The sequence below is a fragment of the Microtus oregoni genome, unplaced genomic scaffold, assembly GCF_018167655.1.
Source record: "Microtus oregoni isolate MIOR12 unplaced genomic scaffold, Mior012 000027F_ref0000203, whole genome shotgun sequence".
Lineage (NCBI taxonomy): Eukaryota > Metazoa > Chordata > Mammalia > Rodentia > Cricetidae > Microtus > Microtus oregoni.
In genome coordinates, this window is record NW_024543086.1 from 2,824,807 (window position 1) to 2,837,375 (window position 12,569).

Consider the following 12,569-nt stretch of genomic DNA (forward strand, 5'->3'; position numbering starts at 1 on the left):
CATTCTGACCCAGTGACTTTGTCTGGTACACAGTCATGGCTAGTTAAAGGCGGGAATCATGTTGGAATGCCTGTCTATACCCCAGAACACCCTGTGGCTGGTTAGGAAGGGGAATCATACTGGGTGCAAGCCTGTAGCTCAGCGTGCACTGGATTAGCCTGTGACTGGTTAGGAAGGGGACTCATGCAGGGACGCATGCCTGTAGCACAGTATATTCTGGATCAGCCTTCTGTTGGTCAGAGTGGCTCTAACCTCCCTTGTACCCATTGCTCCTCATTGAGGAAGGCTTCCAGGCTGCACCTCAGTCCCATGTCCTCTTCTTCTCTGCACTGAGGGGTTAACTGGAGCAGGGTAAAGACAAGTAGGACCCCAGTGACATGGGAGTCTTAGTGCTTCTCCGTTAAAGAATGACCTGAGGTGGGCTTTCAAGACCTCCAAAGAGTAAGGGCTTCAGAATCATCACATACAGGAGATGAGGGGCCATGATTCCTTGAAAGTGAGCACTGACTGTGTGTTCTAAAAACACCGTTTGTATGTAAATCAGCCCTCCTTTTGGATGACTCTGGAGGGAGTTAGTGGAAATGGTGGGAAGGCAGAAGTTTTGAGACCTCACCACCCCTTCCCCCATAACTTGCCCTGTGTCAGAAGATGACAGATGCTATTCACCATGGATGCTACTAAGCTGGCTTCAGGCACAAGACAGTGAGATCAGGGAAGGGTTGTATGGGACATGCCTGCTTCGCACCTGGCATGCCGATGTCAGTCACAGTGGCAGCCAGTGCACAGCAAATGCACAGCAAATGCCGTGACGGGTGAGCACTTTTTGTTAAACCAAGGCTCTCTCCTGTTCTTCCAGAAGCCCTGCAGCAGTGCTGTGACCTCTCCCAGCTCTGGTTCCGAGAATTCTTCCTGGAGTTAACCATGGGCCGACGCATCCAGTTCCCTATTGAGATGTCCATGCCCTGGATTCTCACGGACCATATCCTGGAAACCAAAGAACCTTCCATGATGGAGTAAGAGGCAGGATTAGGACAGGAAGCTCCTGGGGTTGAGTGGGAGGCTGACTTGCCACCGACCTCTCAGCTTTAGAGAAGAAACTCCTGAGTAGAGATGAGGCCTTCACCTACCTGCTTTTCCTATCTTTGTCCCTCTCATAACAGCCATACTGGGGAAATTACCATCTCTAGGAACCAAGAAGTTCTCTCCTAGGCTAAGGTTTTCAGACTAGGGGATCCATTAGCAGCATGGACTGCTAATATCTGTGTGCAGACTGGAGAGCAAGTCCTTCCTAAATGGAGGTGTGGGGACACAGGGAGGGGTGGCAGGTTGTCTTCAGTTCCAGACCATCTGCCTCGCCGCCCATACCTCTTGTGTTTTCCAGGCCAGTGTAACTTACCCCCATGTTTCTTGTGTTCCTTCCAGGTATGTCCTCTACCCCTTGGATCTCTACAACGACAGCGCCTACTATGCCCTCACCAAGTTCAAAAAGCAGTTCCTCTACGATGAGATTGAAGCCGAGGCAAGTGACATGCTGCCTTCATTCCTGCAGTCCCCAAGAGGCTGAACTTGGCCAGTCCTCCAGAAATAAACGCAAATGGGGGGTGGGGGAATGTCAGTGACTTCAGGGAGCAATATGCATGATTGCTGTGGCTATAGAATTTAATAGTGTACAATGGCTCACTCCTTTGTTCCTCATCCCTAGTCTGTGTATCTACCATGCGGGGCTTCATGTGCACTTCATGTGCATATACACTTTGGCTTGCGAGTGATGTCATCAAACTCCTCCTGAGGCTGGTCATGAGCTCTGAAGAAGACCATGGGGTCTCTGGAGGGGCTGCGAATATCTGGAGTTGGTTCTAGAAAGGGACCGTGGGGTCTAAATGAGCACTCCTACTTTGACCCTCTAGATCCCTCACTGCTAGAGGGTACACTGAGGATCATGAGGTTCAGAGGCCCAGGCAGGAGGCCTCAGTTATCTGACTATGAAGCCAGCACCGTGGGTTGAAGCCAGCACCTTGGGTGTAAAGCCAGTATCATGTACAGAACCCTCGGTGGGTTTTGTTCTGTGTGATATAGTGGGTATCAAATAATAGGCACAGAAACCTTTCGATAAAGACATCATCTTAGAAACTTGGTAGAAAGGAATCAAAGATCAAGCCCCTCCCCTCCCTCTGTCTGCCGCCCTGCTGGTACCAGAGCCCTGGTCTCTTTCAAGTCCCACTTTGGCCACTTTCTTCTCTGGTCATTCACGGAAGATGTGGCTCTGATGCTCCATGGTGGGTGTGACCTTGTCTTCCCTCCCGACTTCATAGTCTCCTGTGAGTCGGGAAGACTTTGTACATGAAAAACCAGAGGGATTTTAAGGAAAACTTGAAGAAAGGGGCTTTTCTATTTCTAAGGGCATTCCCCAAATTAACTCTGCAGAGAAAGGAAAATCAAATGCATGGAGCAGACAAGAAAGTCTTTGGGTTAACAGGCCGCTGAGGGGTATTCATGGCCCGAGAGAAAGAGCTTTCGTTTGTGGTCCCTGACCAAGCAGGGGGCGCAATGAGGACGTTGGTTCCTGGGTCCTTTTAAACTTTGGCTCTTCCAGTAACTAACTGAAGACACTGAAAGCAAGGGGCCAAACTCCTCACTTCTGCATGGCCACAGATGCTTACTCCTTTATCCCCTCTGTCAAAGCGGCCATGCTGCCCCAGAATGCACTTCAGTCTGCCCTGGTGCCCTCCCGACTTCCCGCGGTTAATCCAGACAGGAACCGCTGACCCCCCCCCCCCCCCCCCCGCTTTCTCTTCACCAGGTGAACCTGTGTTTTGATCAGTTTGTCTACAAGCTGGCAGACCAGATCTTTGCCTACTACAAAGCCATGGCCGGCAGGTAAGGGACTGTAGGCTGAGTAGCATCTTTTCATCAGCCTGCTGCCCGGAAGACGGGATTCCTTCTTCTCCCTTGCTCAGCACTTATGGGGGATCGAGCACTTTCCAGGGGTCCAGGCATCGAAACACATTGTAAGGGAGAGCAGGTAGATAGTGTACAAAGTTCACGAGGTCTGCGGTTCAATGGGAGGACAGAGGGTGATGAGAACTGAGGGAAGTTCATGAATATATGGTAGATAAACCTGAGCTGGTTGAGACCATCTTAAGGAAGCCGTGTCTAGGGAGTTGAGTGAAACAGGTGAAGGACGGGTCCAGAATGTGCAGGCAAAGGGAACTTCTGGTCAAAGCCTTGGTGGAGGTAGTACAAAAATAATAGCTTACATTCCAGCATCCGGCAGCTAGTTACTTCATGCAGTGGCATATCCAGGCCACTAGAGGGCGTGTCGCGTACCCGGGCACCATAAGCCTTGAAGATGCCAGAGAGCGATACACTGCCACAAAGTGGTTTCGTATGCACGGTGGCGGCTTGACTTCATCTTTATTTTTAAACTTCACTCTGATAATATTAACCCACGGAGAATGCATTTTTAGGTGTGTAAGGATGGACGTGTGTGCAGAAGTTTCAGTTGGAGATGCCTTAGGTTTATAGGGTTATCAGTATTTCCTGGATGATACTGTTTTAACTCCCCCCATCCCACCCCCATATCCCCAAGGAATTCCTGGGTTTTAAAATCTTTGCAATGGTGTTATCATGAAAGAAAATATGTTTATATAAGAATCATGGTTCTTGATGGAAGTCCAGTTGGACTAACCAGCAATCCTAAGGGCAAGTCCCCACCTCAGTTGCTTCTTCCCCCTGCCCCACGGAAGTGACTGGCTCCATTTTGCTTTGACAGGCTTGACACATTTCAGATAGGAGTTGACATGCACTGTACACGAGAAGATGGGCACAGGAGCTGCACTGACTAAAGAGAATGAATCCTAAGTGATAAGCAGATAGAAAGCACAGAGGGACATCCATCACTAAGTAGTTGCTTAATAGGTGTGAGCCGATCAGGTAGGAGGTAGCGACAGCAGGGGAGGCAGCATTTCTAAGACAGTGCCGGCCCTGAGTATGCTGATGTTGTCTGTGGAAACTAGCCCAGGAATGTCACATTCTGGAGACACTCTATACTCAGGTTATAAATTCTCCCCATCTTGGGAGCTGAAGAGATGCCTCAGTGGTTAAGGGCTCTTGGTAGTCTTCCAGAGGACCCAAGTTCAATTCCCAGTACCCAGAACAAGTAGATCACCACTACCTCTAACTCCAGGTGCATCTATTGCCCTGTTGGCCTCCACAGGCAAACACACACACACGAGAGAGAGAGAGAGAGAGAGAGAAAATAAAGAGAGTCTTTAAATATATATCCCCATTTGAAAATAGTCCTCAACAACCTTCCCTGCAAGATGAATGCTTTTCAAAGGGGTGGAAATTGAGAGGAGCTGGGAAATTCAGAGAAAGCACTAGGCAGAAAGGGTAACAACATGCTAACCCCGCCCACCTGACATAAAATGCCACCACAGATGGCAGCCACCTCTGCTGTCTTTAGGGTTTTAGCAGCCATATTTTTTATTTATTTTATTTTTCTAAACAATTGTTTTTATTTTACGTGCCAATCCTAGTTCCTCTCTCTCCCTCCTCCTACTACCCCCTCTTCCCCACTTTCACCCCACCCCACTCCCCATCCATTCCTCATGGGAAGTCAACGAAGTCTATCAACCATATTTTAATGAGGGAAAGCAACAGCTGGCATTTTAATAATATGTTTTATTTAATTCAACAAACCAAAGCCACTAAAATTTTAACGTGGAGTCAGTGTAAATATGATTAAAGAGATCTCCCTGTTTTCTCCGAGACCTCCTAAACCTGGTGTGCATGTGGCAATGGATCCCAGTTTGAGCCCGCCTCATTTGAGGCCTTCCATAGGCACTGGGACTGGTGGCTGCTGCTTTGGACAGTGCAAGTTTAAATACATCTCTTTCCCACTTAAAACCTTAACTGGCTTCCAGCTCATCTCTCCAACCTGCCTCTCTCTGTGAGGGCCCTGTGGTTCCACACGATCTGGCCTGTAGACTGGTGTAATGAGTGTGTTTTTCCCAAAACCTTCTTCCCTTTATCTCAGACAGACCACTGTGTGTGAGATAACCTTGCCGTGTCGTTACCAACCGATCTCTGGCCCACAAAACCGCCGTGCAAAGACTTCCCATAATTGCTCACTCCAAATGATCCTGTTTTATTGTTTTCAAAGTACTACAACCTGTGCCTCAGTGTGGAGGATGAAAATAGTACACCTGAATATAGGATTACAGCGACACTAAATATAACCATAGGTGTCTGCATATATGGGCATGTGCATGTGTCCATGTGCATGAATGTCTGTGTGAGTGTGTGTGTGTGTAGCTGTGTATCTGATGTGTGTATATGTGTTTGCATGAGTATGTGTGTGTATGTATGTCTGTGTTGCCTGGTGAAGGAGACACACTGAGCACATGATTCCTATTGCAAACCATTTGTTTTTTTTCCCTGCTTGCTCTGTCAATCTCTTCACTGGAAAGTCAGTACCTTGAAGACAGGAAGGACCTTGAATTTTCCTGGTCCCTAGAATTTCCCTGGGATATACCCAAGGATGAACTCAATTGTTTTCGTCATAAGTGAAGGAAAGACTAACATCTCCACCCTGGGTTGCCCATCTTTAACTTAGAAATCCCATGTCACACATTGAGCGTCTGTGGCTGGAAAGAATTCTGGGGAACCGTGTCCAGAGCAGACACAGTTACGTTTGAGATATTTAAGGTCACATTTCATGGGTGGACCCCGTGGTCTGACGTAGATGTGGCCGGGCTGTTGAGAAACCATCTGCCACCATGTTCAGTGCTGCTGTTTCGTGTTACTCCCTTCCAGTGTCCTGCTGGATAAACGTTTCCGAGCTGAATGTAAGAACTATGGGGTGATCATTCCGTACCCACCTTCCAACCGCTACGAGACGCTGCTAAAACAGAGACATGTCCAGGTACAGAGGGAGAAAGCCGTGATGGGGAGGACTGGGGAGGAACAGACTCTGAGGAGATGGTGTGGACTTCCCCATCTGCCTTGTGTCTGCACCCAGGCACAGCAGCCTCAGATCCTTTCAAACGGTAGTGAGCATCCTTTGGTGCAAGCTTTAGACTTCCTGGCTCCTCTCCACCCGCCATCCTGAGTCATCCCCTTCCCTCATGAGCACTATCTCACAGAGACAGGCAGACCCACCCTTGAAATAAGTGAAGAGGGCTGCAACCCTTTTAAATGAAGTGAGTCAAACTAAATGTGGGTTAGAAACTGGTGTGTTTTTATGCAGTAGCTTCTGTTCACGTTTGTCCCCAGATGTGGAAGAAACGCTGCTGGGGACAAGGACATATAGCTCTGTTTAAGAATGCTAATCTGAGCTAGAAAATCCTAACAGGGACCACCACAGATCCGAGCCCTCCCTGCTGGTGGCCAAACCTGTAGCAGAACAGTCTGTGTGCCATAGCATCTGTGTGGTTGCTTTGTGGTCCTTGATCTCTGTGAAGGACCAGAGCTGAGGCCAAGAAGATGCTGAGATGAACATGGTTCTGTTGCACTCCCTGGACATCCATGGCCAGTGTCCAGTCACAGGAGAGAAGAAACAAGGCTGAGTAGATGAACATCACCAATTGCAACGCAGCCAGAATTAGCCACAGGCTCCCCCTGTGGGACCTTAATCAGTTAGTAGGAAACTTACCCTATGATAAATAATGCTCGAAGAGTAATAATCTCTTAATACCTAGCAAAGTGGAGTGAACACAGCGGGTGATCAGTAAATGGTTATAACATCTGCAGTAATATCCGTGTGGATCCCAGTGGAAATTATCTTAAGCTATATTTTCCTACCCTTTAATCAGCTCTTCATATGCTTGCTTTTAAAATCACTCCCATGAGGGCACACATTGCTAAGGTGGCTTCTGCTCCCTGGAAACTCCAAATTGAACAGCGGGAAGACACAAAATGAACCTCAGGGTTGAAGCTAGGGTGTCAACAGAAGCATTTACCAGAGGTCGGAGCTTTCCCCAAGCCTCTTCCCACAGAATGAGTTGTGTTTTACCTCAGCGGGTTTTGTGTGAAGCCTTCAGAGAAGTCAGAATAGTAAGGTGCTCGTCTCCAGTCTAGCCGGATTCGTGCGAAGAGTGTTTCACTATATTGAGTTCCATTTTCTCTTTCTCATGTATGTATCTTCTCTCATATATGTTAGAGTGGTCATGTGTATAAATAATGCACGTGTGTTATTATACATACATTTTCTCTTACATTTTTAAGAACAATTGCAGTTGTTTTGACACTTCACCAGCCGGTATGACCCAAGAGCAAGGACTTCTCTTATAAAATCAAAACAGAGGGGCTGGGGAGATGGCTCAGAGAAGTGAGGGCCTGCGGTCAGATCCCCAGAACTAATGCAAAGCTAGCTACAGTAGCTAGCATCTCTAATTCCAGCACTATCACCATAGGACTGGAGATGGAGAAATCTCTAGCAGTCTGAGGGCCAGTAAACCTGGCATGCTCAGGCAGCTAACAAGAGACCCTGCCCTGACACAAAGTGCGGGATAAGGACAATACCCACGATTGTCCTCTCGCCTCCACATACACACATACACACACACACACACAACGCTGTGGCATGCTCATGTCCACACTCCCACGAGCATCCTACCCGTTATACATATACCACACGTACATATAATATACACAGAGATTAAAGATTAACTAGAATTACCATTTTAAGATATTTCATGATGCCATCTATGTTCTGTATACAGCCATCCCTTGTCCCAGCGATGCCCCTTATCACTTTAGTACAGTTTCTTACCAGTACATTGTGTTGAGTTGTCAGATATCTGTGTAGCTAGCAAGTAACTCTCTCTCCCCCGCCCCACCTCCCTCTGCCCTTCAGCTGTTGGGTCGATCCATTGACTTGAACAGACTCATCACCCAGCGCATTTCCGCTGCCATGTACAAATCGTTGGACCAGGCCATCAGCCGCTTTGAGAGTGAGGACCTGACTTCGATTGTGGTAAGACCCTGGGAGCCTGCAGGCTTTCCGCTCAAGGATGCCTCAGATTGATGCCTAGTTGGAAAGAGTTGGGGCTCTTCTGGGCCAGTTCAAGAGAAGCAGGGGATGTCTTTCACCCCTGGCCATAGCAACTGGGGAAAAAAAGGCGTGACTAGGCTGGGAGCGATTTTACCATCCGTATGGACTGACAGGCATGGAGGCTTGGAGGAGGATTTCCTTGCCATCAGAGATGACCATCCCTGTTTGGCTATGTCCTTAGGCTCTACAGAGCAGAGCAAGCAGGCAGAGTTTCCATAGGCTAGAGAGAGTAACACAAGGTCACTTGAGCATGTACTAATTGAGGGCCTAGAAGGACCTTATAGTTGTTTGGTTGTTCTGCCGCATCTCCATCATGAAATGATGAATGGCTTTGAATACCACCCTGTGTTTTCATTTTGCATCTATCTCTGTTGCCCAGTCAGGAATAAACCTGTCCCCTTCTAGAAAACAGTAGTTGGAATTGCCCCCTGTCAACTTTGTTTTCCTCCAAGAGGTAGCATAGAGGGCACTGGACTAGAACAGCAGACTCAGACAGAATTATACTCCCAGTCCTGTCGCTGATAGTCACTAGCTCTGTGACCTTGGGCAGGTTATATATATATATATATATATATATATATATATATATATATATATCTTCATGAAGCCTGTTTCCTCGCCACTAAAGTGAAGATGTTAACTTCAGAGTCATTGGAAGGCCACAGAAGGAACTCACCAGGAAAGAATTTGGGATGAGTCCTAGTTCTTGCTAAACATGTAATAAGTAAAAGCTTTTTTTTTTTTCCAAGGAGAAAAAGAACTATAATGGGGCTGCTGTGTTCTCTGGGGCTCAGGGGAGGAGGGACTATCTACCCCATCTGTTAGCAGGACATGCCCCAGTTACTCCCCTGAGTCTTGAGTAACGTAGGAAAATGTAGACTAGTTCACATTCCTGAAATCAATCACTTAGCCGCCTCTGTCTTGGGAGATACAGTTTTGTGTTGTGCATGTTAGGACATCCTCAGTGCTTATCTCTCAAGAGGTGGGAGTTGGAGTTCCTCCTCTTTTGTTCATCCGTGCATTTCTGTTTCCCACTCATGAGCATGTCTGGGGGGTGGGGCGGGTGTCCGTGGCCACCTCCCACTCCCTGGAAGACACTGAATGTTCTCTTGGCTGGAACAAAATGAAAACACGCAGTGAAAGCCCTTGTTTTTTTTTTTTTTTTTTTTTAAATTTATTTATTTATTAAGGATTTCTGCCTCGTCCCCACAACCGCTTCCCATTTCCCTCCCCCTCCCCCGATCAATTCCCCCTCCCTCATCTGCTCGAAGAGCAATCAGGGTTCCCTGACCTGTGGGAAGCCCAAGGAGTGCCCACCTCGTGAAAGCCCTTGTTAATCAGATGAGGCAGTGATTCCCACCCAGAACATCCTCTTCCCAGGAGGCCTAGGAAGGACCCCCTAGGGAGGCTCTCTCCTTGTGGGTAGGCGTGGTTCCTGTGAGCCTTGGCTACAGCCTCCACCTCCCAGCAAGGGCAGAAACAAACTAAGGAATGTGCCCTTGCCCTCCGCCTTCGAAACGGTTGTAAAATGCGGAAGTCACCACGTGTGGAAAGATAGGCATGGCAGTGACGTGGGGAGTCAGTCCCCTCGTTATGCAGCGGGCTAAGAAGGGAGTCTCAGTGAGATGCTGAAGCCACAGGCTGCGGGCTGTGCTTTCTTTTGGCTGCTGGTGGTCTTGAAATTTTGTGTAACCTTTGGAAGCATTCAAGTAAAATTCCAGGACCTCTCACAGCACCGGACGAGCCTTCCCAGATGGCAATGGTTGCCTGGCTCTGACTAGACTCAGTTAAGCAGGTCCAGTTCTCCTGAACTTGTAGTCAGCCCCATAGGCCCGCCAGCCCCTGCTGTGTTTAATTCCCAGATTCCTACTGTCACCTCCCTGACCTCTCAGAGTTGTGGTCTCCTGTGGTTAGCCGCCCCTCCTCCTCAATCCCCTCTCTGTCCGCTGGTTCTTCAAAATTGCCCATCTGGCTGTCTTATTTTCCCATCTTGCTTTGGTGTCGCAGCCCCAGCACGAGCAGAGTTGAGTACTGTCTCCTCGTGTCTACCCTTTAACACTAACATGAGTTTATGAAACTTTAAATCTTAGAACCATAGGACAAGCTTGTTCCTCAGCTCCCGTTAACTTCCCCCAAACAGGGTACCCCACACAGTGTGCTAAGAGGGCTCAGTGATCTTAGAAATGAAGCCAGTTACAGTTCAAATTTGTTTGCCGTCTTACCACGTCCTCGGCAAATGGAAACAAAGACAGCAGAGCCGGCTCAGCCCAAGAGGTGGAAGCAGAGAGCTGAGTCTGTGCTCCGTCCTTCATTTTCCTCTAGGTACAGAGACCAGGAATGTTTTTCTAACTGCCACCACTCCACGGCCGAAATCCAAGTTTTAGCATTCTTTTAGAACATGTAGGGTCTGCCACCCCTAGCCCATTGTAGCACGGCAACAACTAGGTAGTTGTCATGATGCCAGGACCAGCCCTGGGTGATGGGCTTCTCCACTCTGCCTCTAGTATGGCCTTTTCCACTCCTGTTAGTCCCCCTTTCTTGGCCTTCTCAACCCCATTGCTGTTAGTGTTGGCAGTTTTTGTCTGCATCCCCACTTTAAAGCCGTGCAGTCTGAGTTCCAGAGCACAAGCTACAGTGTCAGAAGGGGAGGTTGAGGCCATGACGACCCTACTAAAGTGGACTTGTCAGGTCCTGGGGGCATGGGGCAGGGCAGGGGGCTCTGTGGCCAGTGACTCACTGAGTTCCCTGGGAGAGCTGGCCCATGCCATCCCAATATGATTTTAGACTATGAAGCCTGGCTTTATATCACATTCTCCTTCCAAAGGACCTCCAACCGCTTGCATCTCTCCAGGCAGCTGTGTCAAAGAGATCAAGGACTCGTGATCTGGAATCCAAAGACCCAGCATGCTGCCCCAAGTGCTTTTTTTATAGTCCTTGTGTGACCTTGTGCATGTTGTTGGCCCTCTGAGCCTCTGGTTCTCCCCTCTGTGACAGGAAGAGCGGTACCACTCTATAAAGCTGGCTTTGTCAAAGCATAGCCTAGAACTTGAGCTTTCTTCTCCCTATCAGGACTTTGTTCTTTTGAACAGTCATGCCTGACAAGCTGGAGAACAAGAAATGAAACCCAGCCAGAAAGGTCCCCTCACCATTTCCTTTCCCAGCAAACACACGTCCCATTCTGTGCAAAGCTGAACTCTGAGTTCACCCTCTCCTGAAGGGGGAACTCCAAATGGTGAGAGCCTGTGGCACACACAAGTTCCTGGTCAGTGGGGCTGAGTACAGACTATAGGTGCCTTGCAGGATCTGCAATCCAAAAGAGGAGGCATTCTAACCCCAGCACATACATGCACGCACACACACACACACACACACACACACACACACACACAGATATGCACACGCATGCACGCACACACACACATTCTGTAGATCAGGCTGGTCTCGAACTCACAGAGCTCCACATACTTCTGCCTTCCAAGTGATGGGATTAAAGGCATGCACCACCACTGCCCACCTTCCAGTGGTAATTTGGTCATGGTTAAGAATGTTACCTTGGAGCCTAGTTCCTGGATCCAAAGCCAAGTTCTTCGTCTTCTCAAAGCCTCAGTTTTCACATGTATAGGGGCTACAGCAGTACTGGCATACACACACACACACACACACACACACACACACACACACATGATAAGAACGTACTAATTAAGTTAAACCATACAACACTGTTAAAATTTGATGAGGGTTCATCTAAAAACCTAAAAAATGTCATATTTCAGCTGAATAACTAACCCTAAGTAGGTGGTAGTAACTGTTTAGCGCTTCCTGCAGGACAGAGAAGTAACCTCTACTGGGATTATTACTCAGTATTATTACCCTTATGACACTAACACTAAGAGACGGACTTTTCCTCACCAATTAGGAAACCAGAAATCACACAGACACGTTCTCTACCCAGAGGGCTGCAGATGGTGTTTGCACGTGGTCAGACATCTTCTTCAGGTTGCATGTAGCTTTCCCTCCCTATCCTGTCCCTACAGTATCAGAAGAGGGGGACATTGTCCTGCACAACTACAGGGGGTTCTAGTCATTACATAGGAGGTCAAGAGGTTGTCTTGGGGAGGTCTCCCCTAGATGTAAGGAGTGTGCAGTGTGTGTGTGTGTGTGTGTGTGTGTGTGTGATCTGCAATGCTTTAGCAGCCTTGGTTTCTCTCGTATGTGTTTTGTTACCTGCAACACTTTAGCAGCCTCGGTTTCTCTCTCCATCAGGAGCTAGAGTGGCTGCTGGAGATTAACCGGCTCACCCACCGACTCCTCTGTAAGCACATGACGCTAGACAGCTTCGACGCCATGTTCCGAGAAGCCAATCATAACGTATCAGCCCCCTACGGCCGCATCACCCTGCATGTCTTCTGGGAGCTGAACTTTGACTTCCTTCCCAACTACTGCTATAATGGATCCACAAACCGGTAAGGGAATCCCTGTGCAGGGGCTATTGGGCAGGGTAGGAGAAGAGGTT

At 48.3% G+C, this 12,569-nt stretch overlaps 1 protein-coding gene across 3 annotated transcripts in view; it reads left to right on the forward strand.

Moving 5' to 3' along the window:
• The window catches only part of Cyfip2 (cytoplasmic FMR1 interacting protein 2), a 121,805-nt gene that overhangs the window by 56,522 nt on the left and 52,714 nt on the right, over positions 1-12,569 (forward strand). For all 3 annotated transcript variants that reach the window (XM_041675908.1, XM_041675910.1, XM_041675909.1), the window contains 6 exons: positions 857-1,013; positions 1,423-1,519; positions 2,801-2,877; positions 5,818-5,926; positions 7,859-7,978; positions 12,320-12,519. In XM_041675908.1, coding sequence (XP_041531842.1) covers positions 857-1,013; positions 1,423-1,519; positions 2,801-2,877; positions 5,818-5,926; positions 7,859-7,978; positions 12,320-12,519 — 760 coding nt within the window. The remainder of the gene's footprint in view (positions 1-856; positions 1,014-1,422; positions 1,520-2,800; positions 2,878-5,817; positions 5,927-7,858; positions 7,979-12,319; positions 12,520-12,569) is intronic.